General features: G+C 59.7%; 1 protein-coding gene across 4 annotated transcripts in view; it reads right to left on the bottom strand.

Moving 5' to 3' along the window:
- The window catches only part of AGAP1 (ArfGAP with GTPase domain, ankyrin repeat and PH domain 1), a 527,161-nt gene extending 509,963 nt beyond the window's left edge, over positions 1 to 17,198 (bottom strand). For all 4 annotated transcript variants that reach the window (XM_062193793.1, XM_062193808.1, XM_062193800.1 and 1 more), the window contains exon 1: positions 17,007 to 17,198. In XM_062193793.1, coding sequence (XP_062049777.1) covers positions 17,007 to 17,169 — 163 coding nt within the window. In that variant the 5' untranslated portion in view covers positions 17,170 to 17,198. The remainder of the gene's footprint in view (positions 1 to 17,006) is intronic.
- Positions 17,199 to 21,143: the final 3,945 nt, after the last annotated feature.

Here is a 21,143-nt window from a genome sequence, read left to right as displayed (position 1 = left end):
CAGCCCCTGGGGGAGAGCTGAGCTGGAGTCATTGCTTTATTGATGCGTCAGAACTGTAGGTGGGGGTGTTGGCAAGGCCTGAGGCCCTGACCTGCAAAATGGGGCCTTCTGCTACTGCATCTTGTAACCAAGGTGACAGCAGGATCCCGGTACGGCCCATCCCTCCCCCACAGGCTCCCAGACATCAAAAACCCAACACACAGTAGGTGCTAACGTGGGTTTTATTAATTTTATTAACCGAGAAGAAGGGACAAAGCTTAGAGGGTGTGTCAGGAAGACCTTAATAGAAATTTCTGGAATCTGGAGCTGGTGCAGCTGTCAGAGACGCCTGGAGGCCATGGTGTCATTTACAAGGCAAAACTACTCCTGGGGCTGCAGATCTGCCCCCCCCCACACAAACACACACACACACAGGTCCCAGGCTCCCTGGCCAGTGTTCCCCGCCCTCTGCCCTCTGGCTGTCACTCACCCTCCTCCTTGGCAGGGTCAGCCAAGCGGCACAGAGCACCAGGTGCAGAGTACAGAGCACTCGCTAACAGCCCCTCTGTGGACAAGACAGGCTGGGAGCAGCTGCTGGGCTCGGAGCCGAGTCAGGGCACAGCAGCTCACGTGCAGAAGGGCCTCTGGTGATTGCAAAACAGATCCCCACTGAGAGCGCAGGAAGCCCCAAGGAACAGGCTGCGGGGGAAGAGAACCAGGCCCCAGAGCTCCCAAGTTCAGGGAGTCAGACCAGGGACCTTACTGCATGGGGGACAGAGACAGCAAGGACAACACGGCCACACCCGGGCTGCAGGGGCCAAGGGCTCTGCAAAGCGGGCTCTGTCCACCACTCCCTCGCCAATGGGCCCCCGCAGCCCTAACCAGGAACCTGGCAGGTGTTACCCGACTGAAAACTGTTATTTTTTTTTAAGTATTTATTTATTTGAAAGGCAGAGTTACAGAGAGGCAGGGAGAGAGAGGGAGGGAGAGGGAGGGGGAGGGAGAGAGGGAGAGAGGGAGAGAGAGAGAGAGAGAGAGGGAGAGAGGGAGAGAGGGAGGGAGAGAAGGAGAGGGAGAGGGAGAGGGAGAGGGAGAGGGAGAGGGAGAGGGAGAGGGAGAGGGAGAGGGAGAGGGAGAGAAAGTCTTCCATCTGCTAGTTCACCCTCCAAATGATTGCTATGATGGCAGTTGGGCTGATCCGAAGCCAGGAGCAGGAACTTCTTCCGGGTCTCCCACGCAGGTGCAGGGGTCCAAGCACTTGGGCCATCTTCTACTGCTTTCTCAGGCCACAGCAAGAGAGTTGGATTGGAAGAGGGGCAGCCAGGACTCGAATGGGCGCCCATATGGGATGCCAGCACTGCAGACAGCGGCTTTACCTGCTATGCCACAGTGCCAGGGTTTTGGTTTTTTTTTTTTTTTTTTTTTTTAACCAGAAAGCCCCCAGAAGATACCATAGTTGAGATGATTTAAGTCATTTTTTAAAAAAATATTACAGGGCCAGCACTGTAGCATAGTAGGTTCAGCCTCTGCTTGGGGCAACTGAATTCCATATGGGCACCAGTTCGAGTCCCAGCTGCTCATCTTCCAATCCAGCTCTCTGCCACGGCCTGGGAAAGCAGTGGAGGATGGCCCAAGTGCTTGGGTCCCTGCACCCACATGGGAAACCTGAAGAGGCTCCTGGCTCCTGGCTCCTGGCTTCGGATCAGCCCAGCTCCAGCTGATGCAGCCATCTGGGGAGTGAACCAGCAGGAAGATCTTTCTCTCTCCCTCTCTCTGTCTGAAATTCCATCTCTCGATATATTCAAGCCCAAGCTTCAAAGCCAAGTGTGCGGATCCAACAGGAATTACTGAACAGGCGCCAAGGTGACCATAAACATGGAAAACGGTCTTCCTAACCAACTTTCCGAAGAAGCCAATGCACTCAGCTTCTCATGGGGCCTTCCCACTTCTGTACAGCAGCAGAGACTCCAGCAAGATTCCACAAGGGGAGCCGGGCCTCCAACCCTGCAAGCCACAGACCCAGCCAGGATGCTCCTGGCATTTCTTCTCCCCACACCCAGGAACAAGCGTGTGCACGGCTGCTGGGCCAGGCGCCACGCAGGGACTCTAGAAAGCCCCCTGCACACACACACAGCCTCGCTCTCTCGTAACTACCAACATGCTAGGCTTCTATGGGGGTGGGAAGGCCCGGGGGCTTCCCTTGGGAAGCAGAGGCCTTTGAGACCGGGGAAGCGCCAAGCCACAGGGAGAATCGTGGTTGTCCACTGTGGGAATCAACCAAGGACAGGGTGGTACGTCACCAGCTCTGCCCCCGAACCGCGATGACCCCAGAGCCAGGCAGGTGCATCCTTCTCTAACCCACCTGTGGAAATGGAGGAAGCCGTGTGCCAAGGGCAGGGGACACGTTCAGAAGCGGAGCTTCCTGCACACTGGGAGGCAACAACTGAGGGTGGCGATGGGGGTAAGGGCACTTGGGGACCTGCTGTACAAACAGAACCCCCGGCTGCAGCTGAGGAAGTGACCCGGGAAACGCACTGCTCATGGAGAACCCCCCTCCCCCGCCCACTAAAAGCCTGCTTGGACGGATGCTGCCGAGGTGATGACAAGAGTGCAAGCTAAAAACCCGACTTCTGGCTGCAGACTTCCAAGCCAGAAGCTCATCCACAGGGAAACTTGCCGCGGGAGTTAAGACCAGGCGGGGAGCCAACGCGGTGTGCAGCCGGAAAATGGGCCCGACTAGCGATGGCTGAGGTCGCAGGGAGGCACGCAGTGGCACACAGCAGCGAGCGGTCTCAAAGACAACACTGCCAGCTGCACACCTGCAGAGGCTCCTGGCTCCGAGGCCAGCTCTGGGCACGACAGGGATCCTGGGGTCAGGAGAGGGGATGGCTGGGGCCTGTGCGCCTGTGTGATGGTCAAGGGTACCAGGACAACACAGACATGGCCACAGGTGCCCTGCTGGGTGAGGAGAACAGGAATTTGGGACACAGATTTTGCAGTCAACACTTAATTAGCATGACACAGACACGAGGTTCAGCCCCTCTCAAGGCTGATCCCCTAGAATTCATGAACCAGAGAGCGGATTCAGAGGGGCCCTACACAGGCCACACACATACACGACCCAAATACTAATTATCTCTGCAGGACACGCCCTGTGCTCATCACAGCAACACACACAACACACACCCAACACACACCCTCAGCCATCACACACACAGCACACACACAACACACACCCAGTTATCTCTGCAGTACACCCTGTGCTCATCACAGTCACACACACCACACACACAACACACACCCAGTTATCTCTGCAGTACACCCTGTGCTCATCGCAGTAACACACACCCGCAGCCGTCACACACACAACACACACACACAACACACACACACTGTTATCTCTGCAGGACACGCCCTGTGCTCATCACAGTAACACACACAACACACACCCACTGTTACCTCTGCAGTACACCCTGTGCTCATCACAGTCACACACACCCGCAGCCGTCACACACACCACACACTCAACACACACCCACTGTTATCTCTGCAGTACACCCTATGCTCATCACAGTAACATACACATCCTCAGCCGTCACACAGACACACAATACACGTTCATACCCACTGTTATCTCTGCAGCACACCCTGTGCTCATCAGTCACACACACTCACAGCCGTCACACACACCACACACACAACACACACCCACTGTTATCTCTGCAGTACACCCTGTGCTCATCACAGTCACACACACCCACAGCCGTCACACAGACACACAATACACGTTCACACCCACTGTTATCTCTGCAGCACACCCTGTGCTCATCAGTCACACACACTCACAGCCGTCACACACACCACACACACCACAACACACACCCACTGTCATCTCTGCAGTACTCCCTGTGCTCATCACAGTCACACACACCACACACACACAACACACACCCAGTTATCTCTGCAGTACACCCTGTGCTCATCACAGTCACACACACACCCTCACTGGTCTCGGAAGCTTTCACGCCTGTTTCCTACATCTCTGGTTAAGTCTGGGTGACCGGGGTCCGGTGAGAAGCTGGTGATTGTCACAGAGACGTTTCCCCAGCTGAGCTCATCCACACGCAGGGGCTACAGCAAGGCCTTCAGGTGTGTGCCCACACTAAGCACCCAGGCACCTGAGCGGCCCCATGCTACACAAAGTACAGGCACACAACCGCTCCCTTCCCCTCCAAATGCTACCCTGCTGAGTGCGAACTTCACTCCCACACCACCTTCCTGGGGGGAGAGCCACAGGTGCAACTGCAAAGCCCATCCGTAGCTCACCCACCACCTCCACTGTTCACCCCAGCCCGGCCAGGGCGGCCTGGTCCTGCCGGAAGGAACGGGGCAGCGGCATCACTCTGCAGTCAGGAGGACTCTTGGGAGGCTGAGACTGACCCAGAGGCCAAGTATACAACCAAGGTTGCCCACAGGGCACACAGAGTTACCCAGGCTGCGACCCCCCGACACCCCCTGCTTCCAGAAATCAGCTATGGGGAGACAAAAAGATTTCTGAGCTCCTTGGCAGCCCATCAGCTTAATCCTAAAAGCAAAGTCCAGGGACCCCAAAACCACCCAAGGCCCCGCCAAGGGGCTGCCCCTCAAATACACCCCAGGCAGAGCCCCAGCAACCGGCCAGACATTTGTCTCTGGCTTCACGGCTGAGCCACGTCAAGGCTGCCTGGCCAAGAGCGAGCTGAACCCACGCCCCCTGAAGAAGGAGACGCCCTGGCCCTGAACCCACAGCAACGAGCATCTTGTCCCTACCATGCCCACGCTGCACCTGGTGTCCCACACGCACCCCGACCTGCACCGTGGCTGCACACCCATGGCGCTCCAAGCCAAACCCAGACCCGCCCAAGAAAACCTCGCGCTCCACGGATAACAGATAGGCAGGGCGTGGCACATGGGACAAGCCGACTCCAGGACACCAGGGGCCACTCTGTGCTTTCTGTCGACTCCTCTGTGGGTCTGAACTTCTTCCTAGCAAACGTTGAGGAGACACGATCCCCTTCCTCGTCCATTAGCAAAACACTGTGATCCACAAGCCCGAGTGGCCTGCAGCCTTCCCTGGGCAGCTGGAAGGCGCCCTGCCCACAAGCCCCCCAGAGCGACACACCCTGGTCTGCCACAGTGCATGGAGCAATAGGACAACCCCTCCTCGGATCTCCACCCAGGTATGATCATGCAACCTGAAACACCCGGGGCATCACCATGGCCTGCCCCACATCCCAGGAGACACAAGGACTCTGTTGTGCCAGTCGGGAGCCAGCATGGTGGGGCAGTCCAAGCCGAGCTCCCACCCAGATGCCTCGGGGGCATCAAAGATGCACTGACAGAAGCCGGGACCCCCTGCCCTCCAGTCTGCTCCACCCTGGGATTCTCCCAGGGAGCTAGGAGCTTGGGGAGAGAGCCTGGGGCTTAGGGAGCTTTGCAGGGTAGATGAGCAGCAGAAAGAGATAATAATTTTTAATTTCCCAGCATTTACTCAGAAAGGTAAACACTGACTGAGAAACCTGGGGGAGAGGCGGGCACTGTGGTGTCTGCCGCCTGCGGTGCCGGCATCCCACATAGGTGCCAGTTCAAGTCCCAGCTGCTCCACTTCCAATCCAGCTCCCTGCTATGGCCTGGCAAAGCAGTGGAGGATGGCCAAGTGCATGGGCCCCTGCATCAGCATAGGAGACCGGGAAGATGCTCCTGGCTCCTGGCTGCAGACCAGCCCAGCTCTCAGTTGCAGCCATTTGGAGAGTGAACCAGAGGGTGGCAGATCTCTCTCTCCTCTGTCCCTCACCCTCTGTAGCTCTGCCTTTCAAACACATAATTTTTTTTTTTTTAAATATTGACTGAAGACAGTGGGCAGAGCTATGTCTCAGAGTTCTGCTGAGCAAGGCGGCAAGGTGCCTCCATGGACCACGGAGCCACAGCTTCCCACGTGCTGGGCACAAACAGGGCTCCCCCCGCTGTCCCCTCAGCTCTGCTAGCCCCTCGGGCATGCACCTGCCCACTCAAACAGCAAATGGCCCGTTCACCCTGCGGTCCCAAGACCTGGTTCCACAAGGACACACAGATACCGAGAGAATGCCCTGCCCAGCAAAGGGACACTGGGCAGGGAGCCGGCCTGGCCACACAGGCAGGACCTCAGGGCCATCAGGGCCAGGGTGTGTGGCACAGTCTCCATCACCGGATTCACCCCCTGGAGGTGGAGCCACCCTAGCCACGCTCACAACACACTGGCGCCTCCCTGGTGCAGCGGAGGCGCCAGCGGCGGCCAGAACACCGGCTAGGACGCACCTGCCTCTCGGCCTGCTCCACACGACTAAGCCCCTCCCACCGGGCCAGGGCCCACCTCCCAAAGAACCACTTCCCTTCCTCCAATCTCAGGGCATATCAAGGCGGAATCTCCTGCACAACACAGCCCCCGTCCCATGTTCCCAGGGTAAAGCCGTAGCCCCTCCCCACCGCCCTCCATCCTGAGACTCACAGCAGCCTCAGCCCAACCCCCAGTGACCTCCGGGGCCATCTCTGCCTTCCCACTCTGCAGCCCAACAGCCTGACGCTGTTCCCGCGGCCACAGCCGAGCACCCACCCAGTCCTCGCTGCCCAGGTGCAGGTGCTCCCGGCCTGCCCTCTGGGGCTCCGGCCCCATCACTGCGGCCTCCTGTCCCCAGTTCTCCCCTGGCAAAGAAAGTCTGTGCCTAAAAAGAAAACAAGGGAGGTGGGGGGGGAGGCTGACGCTGTGGCACAGGGAGCTGAGTATCTGCCCGCAGCGCCAGCATCCCATAGGGGCCCTGGTTTTAGTCCCGTTTGCCCCACTTCTGATCCAGCTCCCTGCTGATAGCCTGGGAAAGCAGCAGAAGATGGCCCAAGTCCTTGGGCTCCTGCACCTGCGTGGGAGACCCAGAAGAAGCTCCTGGCTCCTGGCTTCAGATCGGCCAAGCTCCAGCCACTGCAGCCATTTGGGGAGAGAACCAGCAGATGGAAGACCTCTCTCTCTGCCTCTCCCTGTCTGTCTGTAGTCTGTAACTCTACCTCAAGTAAATAAAGAAATCTTAAAAAAAAAAAAATTAGTCAGTCTGGGGGCTGGCACTGTGGCACAACAGGTTAAAGCTGCCGCCTGCAGTGCTGGCATCCCATATGACCGCTGTTCAAGACCCGGCTGCTCCACTTCCGATCCAGCTCTCTGCTATGGCCTGGGAAAGCAGTGGAAGATGGCCCAAGTGTATGGGCCCCTACACCCGCATGGGAGACCCGAAAGAAGCTCCTGGCTCCTGGCTTCTGATAGCTTCTCAGCTCTGGCCATTGTGGTCATCTGGGGAGTGAACCCATGGATGGGAGACCTCTCTCTCTCTGTTACTCTTTCAAATAAATTAAATTAAAAAGTCAGTCCATTCCAGGTGCTCCACTACTGTCACCCACTGGCTTGAGAGCCCTCGAAGGCCTGACCCTACCCAGCCTCCAAGCCACCCTCAACCCCACCACACTAACACCTGCTTAACCCCAACCCCTCCACCGCCCCGTATTGGCGGACACCCCCACCCTGTGCTGTTCCCCCTGCTTCCCATCCTGATCTCTGCCTGCTGCAGGCGCTGAATACTATCTCGCCTACTGATTCTCACGTGAGCCACTTCCCACCGTAAACAAAGTGTGTATGAACACGGCCCTCCCTTCACCATCCCTGAAGATAAATATTTGTCTTTGCAAAGCCACGGGGGAAGTTCCCACACGCACACATAGCCCGCGGTCCATGGCAGGTCCACGGCGGGCCCCGTCCTTCCTGGGCCTGTCCCCGCTGGGCGCCGGCCTCCGAGGGGGATGGGCGCTCCCGGGAACAAAGGCGATGACCCCAGGAGAGGCACAGACAGCTGGCAACACTTGCTCTGCTTTTCTTCTTTTGTGTCTTGGGCCTTGCAGCTACCAACAACAGAAATCAAGAGGGCTGATCTGTACCTATTCAGACCCCAAAAGGGTTCAGGCCACAGCACAGAGGGCCCCAGAGCCCAGTGCAGAGCGGTGAGGTGGATCTGGGGCTGGCCCCGGCTCAGCCAGAGCGCAGCCCAGCTGAGACCGAGGGGCCCCGGCTCAGCCTCCAGCAACAGGACCGTCCTTGTTTAAGAGGAAAAGGACTTCCTGGAGGGGGACTGTGCACGCAGCTCCGTGCCCAGAGCCCCGATCATTCCACTAACAAGGAGCCAAGACTGTGCACAGCCCCGTCTCACACAGGGCAGCGGACGGACTGGCCGTCACATGGATTCACTCTCTATCCGCTTTGGTTTACAAACAAACTGGAAGAATAAAAATCCCAGGAGCCAACCCTGAAAGCACCACCCTCCGAGTCACGGAACAAATCCTGACGGGCCCTGAGAGGTCTCCTAGGGCTGGACAGGTTTCTCAAGGTCACGTCCAACCCAGCAAGAGAAAGCCACACACGGGCGGGACCTCAGAGGCCAGCCGCGCAAACCTGACAGCGACGGGGCACGCAGACGCCATAAGGCTCAGACCAGAACGTGCCCAGCACAGCCACAACCACTGGACCCAGGCAGCACAACACCCGTCCACGGCACAGCCGATAAACAAACAGCCGCGACATCAACACGCAATCCACCGGGCCGCCCACGTTTTGTTTCCTCTTTCTCTAAATCCGTTTATTTATTTGAAAGGCAAAGAGACAGAGACAGAGAGATCTCCCAGCTGCTGGGCCACTCCCCCAGTACCCACAGCAGCCAGAGCTGGGCCAAGCTGAAGCCAGGAGCCAGGAACTCAATCCAGGTCTCCCACGTTGGTGGCAGGGACCCAACTACTGCCATGAGTGTCCATTCGCAGGAAGCTGGAGTTGGGAAAGGAGCTGGGACTCGAACCCAGGGACTCCAGTGTGGGATGTGGGGGTCCCAGATCCAACACCCACCCTAATCCTTCGGTCCTGATGCTCACGCTGCTGATGTGCACGGTCAGTCTGCAGAACTTCGAGACCTGCGCTGCAGCACAGTGAGTTAAACGGCTACTGTAGCACTGGCATCCCACGTGGGCACCTGTTCAAGTCCCAATTGCTCCTCTTCCCAGCCAGCACCCTGCTAATGGCCTGGGAAGGCAGCAGAAGATGGTCCAAGTCCTTGGGTCCCTGCACCCACATGGGAGACCCAGATGAATCTTCTGGCTCCTGGCTTCAACCTGACCCAGCCCCAGCCAATGAGACCATTTGGGGAGTAAAGCAGCAGGTGGAAGAATGATCTCTCTGCCTTTCAAATAAATAAAATATTTAAAAAAAAAAAAAACCTCCTTCCTTTCTTGATGTTACATGTCAAAAAAGTTTCCAAAAATGAAGGTCTTCAAAGCAGTTTCAACCCCAAACACAAACTCCAAGCAATGCATGGACATTCAGACTCCTGCGTGACTGTTGTCACTAAAATTAACACAACCCCCCCCCCCCCCTGCAAGCTGGAACGTCTGACGTGTGACGGGAGCAGGGACAGAACAGGAGCAGATAGGATCACGGCTCACAGCAGCAGCCAGCCTTTGAAAACAACACAGGGCTGGCGGCAGGAGGCCTCCCGGAAGTGCCCTCCCTGGAAAGTCCACAGCAGCGGTGTGGACGCGCAGGGCGCCCGGCTCGCTCCGCCGCAGGTTCTTTGTCAACGCAAAAGCTCTCAAGCCGCGAGGATGACGCCCAGTCCCCCCGAGCGCGCCTCCAGGCTCCGAGTGAGAAGCAGAAACTCTTCCACTCACTGCCGCCGGTCTTGTGAGCTGGCACAGGCACTCACGGAGAATGTCTCCAGCCTCTTCCAGGCAGGTATGGTCGATACCCAGTCACCAAAACCCAAGCTCACTTCCCAACGGGACTGTTAAGACCAGGAGCTGAGTGGCCAAAGCTGGAAATCCACACGGTTCTATCTGCCAGAGCCTGGTGGATGTTGACATTTCTAAGACCAAACAGGAGTCGTTTGCAAACATGGCCAGTAATTATTTGCAATTCTTCTGGTCCAGGAAAACTGTTTCCCACCCTTTAAAAAAAAAAGAAAGAAAAAAGAGCTTCTAGCCATGATGCTAATGACAACCAGGCGGCAGGAGCAGTTTTGGGCTTAGACAGTTGCTTGTGTAGAAACACTGTGCAAATACTCCAACGCTGCAGCCCAAAAAAAGACAACCCCACCAAACAGCCGGAGAAGTGTGAAATCTGCAAATGAGCCCCTGCCTAAACAAAAACACCAGTCTGTTCCCAGAGAGCTCGGGTGGCCACCTGTTCCGGCCCAGGGGAGGACCGATTACCAGGGGAAGAAACAATGCTGGAGCCACCATGGCCCTCTCTGGGCCCTGGGCCCCACCCTCAAGCCTATATTTAGTCCGCTCTTTGTGGGAAACGTCCCAACCATGCACACAAACAGGCCATGTGGCTGGGCATTCACAGGACCCCAGAGCCTCTTCTGCCTGCGGTGGCATCTGCTCTCCCCGCCCTGCAGTCCCCAGACACAACCCAGATACCCACACACACCCCCTCCCCGGCCTTGGTCAGCTGCGATGGAGAACTCCAGCACCCCCTCCACAGAGGGGGGGACCCGAAGGACAACGCCAGCCCTGCCCCTGGACGGGCCATCACCACATCTTGGGAAAGACATGGCCAAGTGCAGGCTTCCCACACTACCACGGGGGAACCAGAATTCCCCCTGAGCGAGGGGGCACAGGCCATGCACACAAAGCCTTTTACTCACACCCCCTCCCCAAGCAAAAATAACAGATGCTGCAGAGATTAGAGATTAACATCTGTGCAGTGCATTTGGTTCCTCAGAGAAAGGTACTTAACAAAGGGAAGGAATTATGTAGCTAAGCACCAGATCAGAACCCCAAACCCCGGATTTTAAAAATAACTAAGCCTCATCCGGCTTTGCCAGACTCCACGCTTAAGCGAGGGTATGGGAAGGTTCTGGACTATTGGGAAGGGGGCAGGGAGGGGGACAGAGGCTTGCTCCAGTGTTTAGAAACGTGAGACAAAGCCAAATGAGTAGTTCAAACAAGCCAGAGACAGACAAACGATAAACACCTGTGGGGTAAACAGGGTTAACAAAAGGATGCAATGATGGGACTTCGCATAACAAAATAAAAGTCTGGTTTGGACAGAAAAAAAGCAGAGGTGGCCGTCCCAGGGCTGCAGGTTTTGTTCTGAAGGCTCCTGCAGCTGGCTGTGTCCCTCCTGAGTCACTTCCTGCAGGCTCCTCCAAGACCGACACACAGCTCCCCTCTTGGACAGAAACCCCTTCAGCCTGGAGAGCGGGAACACAAAGCATCTGACAGATCACCTCGAGTGAAGATGGAGGACCCCCCAGCTAAATACACAACCAACACAAGGAAAATCCACAGGACCACGGCCCGGGGACAGCATCAGGTTCCACCTCCTGCTGGGCCATCCCGGCCAGGTCCACCCCCTGTTCGCCACTGCCCTGAAACTCAGCCCCTCCGAGCCCCTGGGCTCCTCCTCCACAGCAGCACGGAGACAACCTGAACGCCCAGACATGCAGACTGCGTGCCAGGAAGCAGCCAGATCCCAGGGTGCCCTCACAGCAACCTTCACCAAAGGCCACAGGACCTTCTGTCCACTGACTGTGGGCGCGGTACGCACAAATGAGCCTCAGGGGCCAGACGGCCACCTGCGACGCTGGCATCCCAAACGGGCAATGTTTCGTGTCCTGGCTGCTCCACCTGACCCAGCTCCCTGCTACTGCACCTGGGAAGGCATCAGAAGATGGCCCAAAGTGGGCCCTTGCGACCCACGTGGGAGGCCTGGAGGAAGCTCCTGGCTCCTGGCTTCAGCCTGGCCCAGCCCTGGCCATTGCTGGCAGTGAACCAGCAGAGGGAAGATAATTCTCTCTCTTGCAAATAAATAAATAAATCTTTAAAAAAAAAAAAAAAAAAAAAGGTCTCAGCAAGGCCCAGAGAACGCCCTCCCCTACAGATGTGCTTCCTTGTCCAAGGGTGGTCCCCAGACCAAGACATCTGGGTTCCCTAACACCTGCTACAAATGCACACACCCGAGGCCCCGCTCCAGACCTGCACAGCCAGCTACTCCAGGGAAGGACCCCTCGATGTTCTGTGCTGGCACTCGGCTTTGAGAACCTCTGCTCTCAGTGTCACAGCCTGTCTGTCACTCACTGGTCCCTCTCAGATTCTGATTCCGTATCTCACACCAACTTGCATCCAAGACAGCCTTTTGCAGATAAACTTGAAAACATCACCAAGACTTACACAGATCTTTTCCTTCCCCTAAAGAAATCTCTCGACCCAAGCAGCACATGATATTAGTTCTCCTCCAGGTAACTCACCAGATCCAAAAGGTGCCAGCCCTTCAGCTGTGTGCACACGGGACAAGTCTCCAAACACCTTCCCTTCTGCCTGAGGATAAACTGTTCACACGCCCGCTGAGGGGCAGGAGGACCCGGGCAAGGCCAACGGCCAGCAAACAACTGCTGGGCCACGGAGGGATCTGAAATGAGCAAGAGCTGACGCCGGCCCTCTAAGGAAGTGAGTCAAGTGGAGCTGCGATGCAGAGTCAAGGCCAGGCGTGGGTGACCCTGCCACAGGCTAGGAACCTCAGAGAGCAGGTGCACCTGCCTCAAGTGAGAGGCACGCAGCTGGACATGCAGTGGACACCGGCTCGGGGGCCTCCCTCGGAGGGAGCCAGCGGGGCACGAGCACTCACCCTGCGCGGCCCAGAGCCAGCGATGTTGTTGTTAAGGAGGCACCCTTGATTACAACATGAAACAGCACCAACACAGCAGACAGCGACAGAGAAAATGACATTTATCCCCGGCAGGAAAGAGAGACCTATTTCCCCACACTCACACACTTGCAACAACCAGACTAATGAAATTTCTTTTTTTAAAGATTTATTTATTTATTTATTCGAAAGTCAGAGTTACAGAGAGAGAGAAGGAGAGACACAGAGAGAGAGAGAGAGAGAGAGAGAGAGAGAGAGACAGAGAGGTCTTCCATCTGCTGGTTCACTCCCTAATTGGCGGTATTGGCCGGAGCTGGGCCAATCCGAAGCCAGGAGCCTGGAGCTTTTTCCAGGTCTCCCACGCGGGCGCAGTGGGAGAAGGACTTGGGCCATCTTCTACTCCTTTACCAGGCCATAGCAGAGAGCTGGATGGGAAGTGGAGCAGCCAGAACTCGAACCATGCCCATAAGGGATGCCGGCACTGCAGGTGGCGACTTTACCCACTTACACCACAGTGCTGGCCCCATGAAATTTCCACGTGAAAATAAACCTACAGAAGTTTAGGCACAGTAAGCAGCTTTACCGGGACCACGATAGTCTCAGTTACTCAAGGCATCTCAAAGCCCCGTCATCCCGAGCAGCCTGGGAAGGTTTGCACAACCACTGTCCCACTGTGAACAGCGGGGCTCCATGCCCAGCCACAAGGCACTCCAGAGCCGGTGCTGCGGCTGCACGAGCCCTGCTCACCGCCACTGGACAACCTGCCCACACTTCCTGCCCCAGGGCTGCCATCTCCCTTACTGAGTGGACACTGGAGGAGTGAAATCTGCAGGTTAAACAGCACAAACTCAACAGAGCAGCTGCACCATGGGACTAAGTGGGCTTCCAGCCTGTTTTCCCAGGTCCTACACATGCCAGGGCTGACATCTCCACACTGCCTACGGAGTAAAAGGCACAGCGCCCCCACCGTGGGTCAGGCCAGACCAGGGGACAGCCTGGGCTTCCTCCAACCAGCCACCTGGCGAGGGCTCCTGCTCAGGTAGAGGCCACACTCGCTGGTGCTGCCCGGGAACTGGGACTGCCCCTGCCTGCCTGCCTGCCTGCCTGAGCTGGCTGGGCTATCCCTCACGCTGAACCTCAGGCCGCAGCCGTACCAGAAGAGCAAGCTTTACTGAACAAGAAAGGCAGCTGATCCATTCACCTCGACTCCATCCACCCCAGACACTTTGTTAAGGGACCCTGGTGGGGGCAAAGCCAGCCAAGTCGCTCCGGCGGGAAGCAAGGCGAGCCCCAGGTTCTTCATTTCTGGGCAGGGCGGTAGTGGAGACCTTACAGGCTGCATCTCACAGCATGTCACGCCCCTCAGGGACACCCCAGAAACCTGACCAGCACCAGCAAGGCGGCCAGAGATCCAGAGGGAAAATTCACCTCCCCAAGCACAAGAATAAGGCTGAACCACAGGTTCCTTCTCTGAGGAACCGACGTCATGTCTTCCAGGCCGACAAACAGGATCACCGGCTTGTTCTCCCTTGGGAATCCCGGGGTAAATGTGTTCAATTCAGTGCACTGTTTCCGAGATCCCCCAACCCGGTCCCGCTCTCACTCTGAGTTGAGCACTGGCCCCAACACCCTTCCCTCTGACAAGGCTGTGCCACACCCCAAAGCAGAATCCCCCGAAGACACAGAAACCCGGAACAACCCGTGGCACGGCCCAAGGCTGGGATATTGGGCCAACAAGACAAACACTGAGCAGGACTCCCCGCTCAGCAGGAGGGACCCGGGTCTGTACCTGTCCGCACAGATGCCAGGGGCCGGAGGGGCTCTAACATGGAGAGTGATTCGTAAACGACTTGCTGCAAGGCACTCAGACTTTGCTCATCGGAAATGGTTATATTTCAAAGTCCAGAAACACGGACATTTCGCTGATGTGCCCTACAGGCCTCCACCCACCTCGGTGATGCTCTGAGCACCTGCTTGGCGACGGCTCCGTCGGCGAGCACACAGGTGCACAAATCCCTCCATCTCGATTCTCTTCCCATCCAAAAACACCCACTTGCCACAACGGGGCAACCCCCTCTGTTTCCAAAACGTCCACAGAGTAGGCAAAGTCACAACCACATCTTACAACCGGCATGGGCACCGGCGACTTCATTTTAACAGACAGACTTCAACTTCGTCAGAAGGGGGAGGCGTGAGGTCCTGAAGCAGCACTGCTCTGGGAGGTCGGAGGCCTGGGCTCCATCAAATGACCCCCTGGCTCAACCCAAGCTCAGAGCGACCTCAGTCAGACGTTCAGGGACGCTGACCCTCTCCAAGCCCCTAGGGCCTCCACCACAAACAGGAACAGAAGCGGGCCCACCTCTCGCCACATGGCTATAGCTACGTAATGAGACAGGAACACCGGCACATCTGTGGTCCGGTTCTGCACGTTCGAAAGGTAAGGGTCACTGTCGATAATGGTGCGAAGACCAGCAGAATCCTGTGCGCTTCCTACGCCTCTCCATAGTAACTGCAGCCCTACACAATACAGACCTTCCCATTCCTAACAGGAAAAATAAACCTCCAAACGGGATTTGTCCATCGATTCTGAGCCTTATTAAAAACGACAAGGATTCCAGCCCAAATAAGGGCCTCACATCTCATACCGTGAACGTACAAATCGAGCTATCAAAAAAAAAAAAAACCATCACCGAAGAACCACACAATTTTCTTTTTTAAAGAAGGAAGGAAGAGAAATGCAACCACATCCTCTTGCTGGAAAGTCGAGCGGCTCTGCGGGGAGGGCTGCAGGCCCAGAGCGAGGAGACACGGCGACGAGGAGGCCTGAATCACCCAGCGAGCGGTCTGCACAGCAACGAGGTGCTCTCGCCAGGTGTGCCCGGGACCTGGCACCAGCCTCCAAGGTGTTTCATCAGACTGCTGCGGATGTAGCCAGAGAGCTGGCGAGAGCCGGCACAAACAAGCCAGCGCACCTCTCGCCACTCACACAGCCACCGAGCCCGGGACGCGCAGCGGGGGCCACGGCCTCCCACCCCAAGCCTTGCCGCGGGCACACAGGCCCCTGCTCCTTAAGGAATCCGGAAGCATCTTCCAGCTGCCAAAGGGACAGCCAGATGTGTACGGGGCCGCGGGGAGCACTGAGAGCCAGGCCGTTGCCAGCTTGCCGGGGTGTCCCCCACCACTCGCTCTCCCGTGGACACAGTCGGCCACGGCCAGCCTGCCGGAGACACGGTTCAAGCCCACGGGGCTACCAAACACCGACATTCACCTTCTCCACCTTCTGGCCACGTTCCAAAACACAACACTCCGGGGTGAGTAGTTCAGACTACAGCGCCGTGCCAAAGCAAAGCCTTCCCGGGGGAGCCAGTGCCCACACTCACACGAGGAGGGGAGGGGCGCCTTGCCCGGAGCCAGCCTCCCCACCCACCCCTGCCAGCCCCGGATCAGCCTCAGTGGCTGTCAGTAGAGGCGGGACAGACCACCGTACCAGCCAGCCACCCTGCCGGCTGGCTCTCAGCACTGGCCGGCAGCCGTGGAGGCCCACACACCGCTGGGGGACTGCACACCGGCCTCCGACATGCCACCTGCTCCCCAGGTGGGTCCTGGCAGGACCAAAGGGACAAAGCAGAGAAAAGACGTGAAGCCCGTCCGCAGATTCAGGAGAGGCACCCGGGAGGCAGAGAGAGAGAGAGAGAGGCCGCTGAGCCTCCCCTGCAGGGCCGCAGCTGCTGGACGTGCTGCCCTGGCCCTGAGGAGAGCTGCCAACCCACGGCACCTCCACAGCAGGCACGGCAGAGCGAGACCCCTCAGCCGGGGGACCCCTGCCCTCCAGGCTGGCTGCTGCTCCCATGACCAGGACTCTGGGTACAAAACACACCGTGGAGGCCAGCGTGTGGCCGGCCCTGGACACGATGCTGCCTCTCCGCACCAGCCAAGTGCCACAGCTCCCACCTGCCCCGGGCAGGCAGTCAGGCCCCAGGGGACAGCTCCGCTCTGCCCCCACACGCTGGCCGGAGCCTCACCTCCAGCAGGAGCGCTTCTCTGGACTCGTCCTAACGTCCAGCAAGGCGCTCAGGCCCCGGCCTGGTCACCCGTCACGGGGGGGGGGGGGCAGGGGGGGCGGCGCCGACCCCCTCCAGCCGCACTCAGGCACTGAGGCACTTTCTCACCCGAGTGACTGCACCGGCCATTATCCAGAGGGCGCTGACCAACCCGCCTGCCCCGGCGCGGCGCGCGGCCCGGGGGGCAGGGGCACCGGCGAGCGGGCCCCCGCGCGCGCCCTCACCTTCGATGGCGATCACGTGCTCCCGGATCTGGTTCTGCAGCACCGGCTCCTCCACGCGCTCCAGCAGCTCGTAGATGGAGTAGATGTTGGGGTGCACGGACTCGAAGCGCTGGATCTCGGCCCGGATGGCAGCCGAGTTGGCCAGCTGCTGCTGGTAGTTCATGGTGCAGGCGCCGCGCCCGGAGCCGCGCGCCCCCCGCCGCCGCCGCCGCCCCGCGCCCCGGGGCCCGCGGGCCGCCGAGCCCGGGCCGCCGCAGCCCCCGGGGAGCCGGGCCCGCCGGCGGCGGCCGGAGGAGGCGCGAGAAGAAAGGCGCAGGCGGAGCAGGCGCGGGGCCGGCCCGCGGGCTCAGTTCATGGCCGGGACGCGCGGCCGGCGAGGAGCGGGCCCCGGCGCCCCGGGTCAGCGCGCCGCCCGGGGAGCGCGCGGCCCCATGGAGCGCGCGGCCGGCCCGGGAGGAGGCTCGCTCGGGCGCCTTCCAGCCTAGGCGCTGCTGCCCGGCCGAGCAGCCATGAAAGCCCTGGCGGGCGCCGCACCGCGAGCGCCGGGGCCCAGGGCCGCCCCCGGGCAGTGGCCGCGCCGCCCCGAGCGCCCGGCCGCGGCGTGGGTCCGCGCGCGCTGTGCTGCGCCCCCCGGCGCGCCGGGGGCCCCCCGAGCGCCGAGTCCGCTGCGCGCCAGGCGCCGAGCGAGCCGCGGAGACCGCTCTGCGCGCCGCCAGCCGCCCGCCCGCCCGGCCCCCTCCCCGGCACGCAGGGCCCCGGCCCACGTCCGCCCCGCCCCCGCCCGCGCTCGCCGCCCTCCGGCCGCCGCCGCCGCGTCCTCCTCGGCGCTTCCCAGCGCGCCGGATCCCGGGGAATCGCGCCAGACCCCGCCCCGCGCCGCCTCGGGGCTGCCTGGGACTTGTAGTCCGCGCCGCGGCCGCGCCCGAGCCGGGCCGCGGAGAGGGGGCGCGCTCGGAGCCTGCGTGGGGGGGCGCCGAGCGCTCCCGCGGGCGACCCGCGCGCGCCCCGCTCGTGCCAGCCCCGCGCCGGCGGGGAGGCGGCGCGCCCGGGCCCCCGGAGCTGGTGCGGAGCCCCCGCCGCTCCCCGGCTGCCCGCCCCGCGGGGACACTGTGGACGCGGCTGCGCTGCTCGCTCGTCGGGAATGAGATGTCTTCCCGCGGGCGAGTGCGTGCGGCGTGGGGATCCGCGCTGCCCGGTTGCGTGCGGGTTTGTGCAGGGATGCGAGGCGCCGCGGAGCCCCCTCGGAGGCCGCCCGCGCGTCCTTGTCCATCGAAAACAATCTGGGGACGCGCTGGGGACGCCGAGCTGGGGACCCCGCGCAGCCGGACCGCACTGCAGCGGCGGCCCCAGCCAGCCGAGGGCTCCCCTGGCGGCCGGGGCCCACTCGCGCGCGGCCCCGCGGGGCTCGGGGCCTTTGGCCACACAGCTAGGTCTGCGGGGCGCCCCCAGGTTTCCAGGGGCCCTGACGGAGGCCCTCGCGGCGCCCCGACCCCAGACACCCGCGGGCCTTCGTGCGCGGCCGCCTTGCCGCCGGCTGCGGGCAGAGTTCGCGGCTGCCACCGTGAAACGCCGCGGGCTCAGCGCCCGCGCGGGACCGAAGCTGCGCGGCCACGCCCCCCCCCCGTTCCCCCCGGGGCTCTCCGGCTTCTGGGTGCCTTTTCCGACTCCTTTCGGCTCCCCTAGCCCTAAAGCTGGGGGATCCCGGGGCGCATCCGCAGGCTGCTGCTCGCTTCTGTTTGCTCTGCTCCCTGATGACTGTGGTCGATGAACGTCCGCTTTTTAACTAGAGTCCAGACCTCCCCCCGGCTTCACAAGCCCACATCTGCCTCCGGTCTTGAGTGGGGATCCTGGTTTCAGCCCCTCCTGGCTCAGGCTGAGCGCTGCTGCCCCTCCCCCCAGCTCCTCCCATCCCATTCCAGCTCAGGCTGGCAACCTGGAGTCCTTCCCCCGTCTGGTCCCTTCTCTCCCAGATAGTGTGGCTCCATCTTCAGGAGGTCCAGAGCCCCACAGCTGCCCTCCGCGGGGCTAAGGCGTCCATCACCTGGCCCCTGGTGGCCGCTGGGTACGCATTTCCCCGCTGACTCCTCAGAGGAGGCCCTGCGATAAAGCCCGTCTCTCCCAGAGCTTGACGGACAGGAGCCAGGAGCGCCCATCAGGAGCTGAACACTCCGCTTTTCCCCTCGCAGGTGAGCCTGCCCAGATGCCGTGGGTGCTGGCAGAGCCGCGAGACTCCCCGGTCAGGAGCATAGAGGAGCAGGAGCCGGAGTGTCTGCTTTGCTGTTGGCCAGTTCATGGAGCTCCAGGTCCCACGGGTCAGCATGAGGCCCAGTGAAACCCTGGCCTCTCTGTATCCTAGGAGATGCAGCCTGGGCACCGAGAGCCCCAGTCTGCCGCCTGCCCCCCGCTCCCCAGGGAGACCCGGGCTGCCTGCCCTGCACATGCCCACGAGAGACAGGCCAGACAAGGCAGCTGGCGCCTCTGCTCCCAGGTGCGCACAGTGGACAGGCCCTCGCAGGATGGCTCCCCGAGCCGTGTGACTTGGACAGCAGGCGATCATCCGCTCACGGTTCTGGAGGCTGGAAGTTTGGGGTTGGCTCCTCCTGACGCTCATCTGCTGGGCTTGTCCGTTTCGTCTCTCCCCTGTGTCTACATCTCAGTCTCTTCTTAGAGATGTAGGTCCCCAGCTGTGTGGGACCTCGTTCCACCATAGCCACGTCTTTAAAGGCCCTGCGTCCAGGTGCGTTCCCATTCTGAGAAACTGGGGATTCAGAGTCAGCGTAGGGTTTGGGCGGACGCGATTCAGCCCATGGCTGCCCCAGCCGGGCCTCCCGGCTCTTCCTTACATACCCAGTCCTGCTGCCACCTGAGGTTCAGTCACTCCTATTCCCACAGTCAGGAAGACTCTTCCCCCAGCACCTGCCAGCTTGGTCCCTTCCTCCATGTGTCCACTCCTGCGCTACCCTCTTAGTGAGACCTCCCCTCGCTCCCAGCCCCGACACCTTAGCTAAGGGAGACCTCATCCTGTCTCCTTCCTTGCTATGATGGAATAATGCCCACATCCTACTCCCTGAAACTACAAAATGTGTCTCCTCACGTGACAAGATTGATTGATTGATTTGAAAGGCAGAGTTTCAGGGACACATGCTCGCACATGCGCGCGCACACACACAGAGAGAGAGAGAGAGAGAGGAAGAGAGAGAAATATTCCAGATAAAGATCTTCCATCCCCTGGTTCATTCCCCCAAATGGCCAGACCAAAGCCAGGAGCCAGGAGCTCCATCCAGGTCTCCCTCGTTGGTGCGGGGGTCAAATCACTTGGGCCGTCTTCTGCTGCTTTCCCAGGCTCATTAGCAGGCAGCTGGATCGGAAGTGGGCTGGCCAGGACTCCAACCAGCACCCATATGGGATGCCAGCATCACAAGAGGTAGCTTAACCGGCCCCACTAGCTGGTCCCTGCAGATGGGATTAAGTTAAGGACGAGAAGATGGAAAGATTGTCCAGGGTGATCTGGGCGGGTCCACTGGAGTAAACCATCAGGTTACACAGAGCTTGTGAGTTCTCAGCTGGACCACAAGAGCCCTTGGGCATAGTCAGAGAGGCACGCGTGACGACAGATGCAGGGGTGCAGTGGGGGAGAGAGAGAGAGAGAGAGAGAACCAGCCAAGGCGTGCAGGCAACCTGCAGAAGCTGGAAAAGGCACGGAAATGCATTCTCTCTTGGAGCTTCCTAAAGCAGCACAGCCCATCAGCCCACGTGGGGCTCTGACCTCCCGACCTGCAGGCCCTAAGCTTGTGTCGTTTACGCCACAGCGTGTGCTAATTTGTCACAGCAGTAGCAGGAAACTAATACTTGCTTTGCTTTTGCGTAGCACTCACCCCCGTGAACTCACTCTACTTATCTTAGGTATGGCCCGTGTTCCCCACGAGAACGTGCAAAACTCCATGAGCATCAGGATTTTTGTCTGTTTGTAACAGCACCTGGTACACAGGAAGTGCCCGGTAAGCATCACCAGAACGGCTGCCCCCATTGCCTTGTAAGTGCCAGGAAGACGGGGGCCCTGCCTACCTCTTTTGCAGGTGCATCGCAACCCACCAAGCACATAGTAATTAATGAATGAGAATGATGGCACCTATGGGG

This window comes from Lepus europaeus, chromosome 1 (genome assembly GCF_033115175.1).
Source record: "Lepus europaeus isolate LE1 chromosome 1, mLepTim1.pri, whole genome shotgun sequence".
In the NCBI taxonomy this organism is placed as follows: domain Eukaryota; kingdom Metazoa; phylum Chordata; class Mammalia; order Lagomorpha; family Leporidae; genus Lepus; species Lepus europaeus.
The sequence above is the reverse complement of the archived record's forward strand: the minus strand, read 5'-3'. Positions and strand labels throughout refer to the sequence as shown.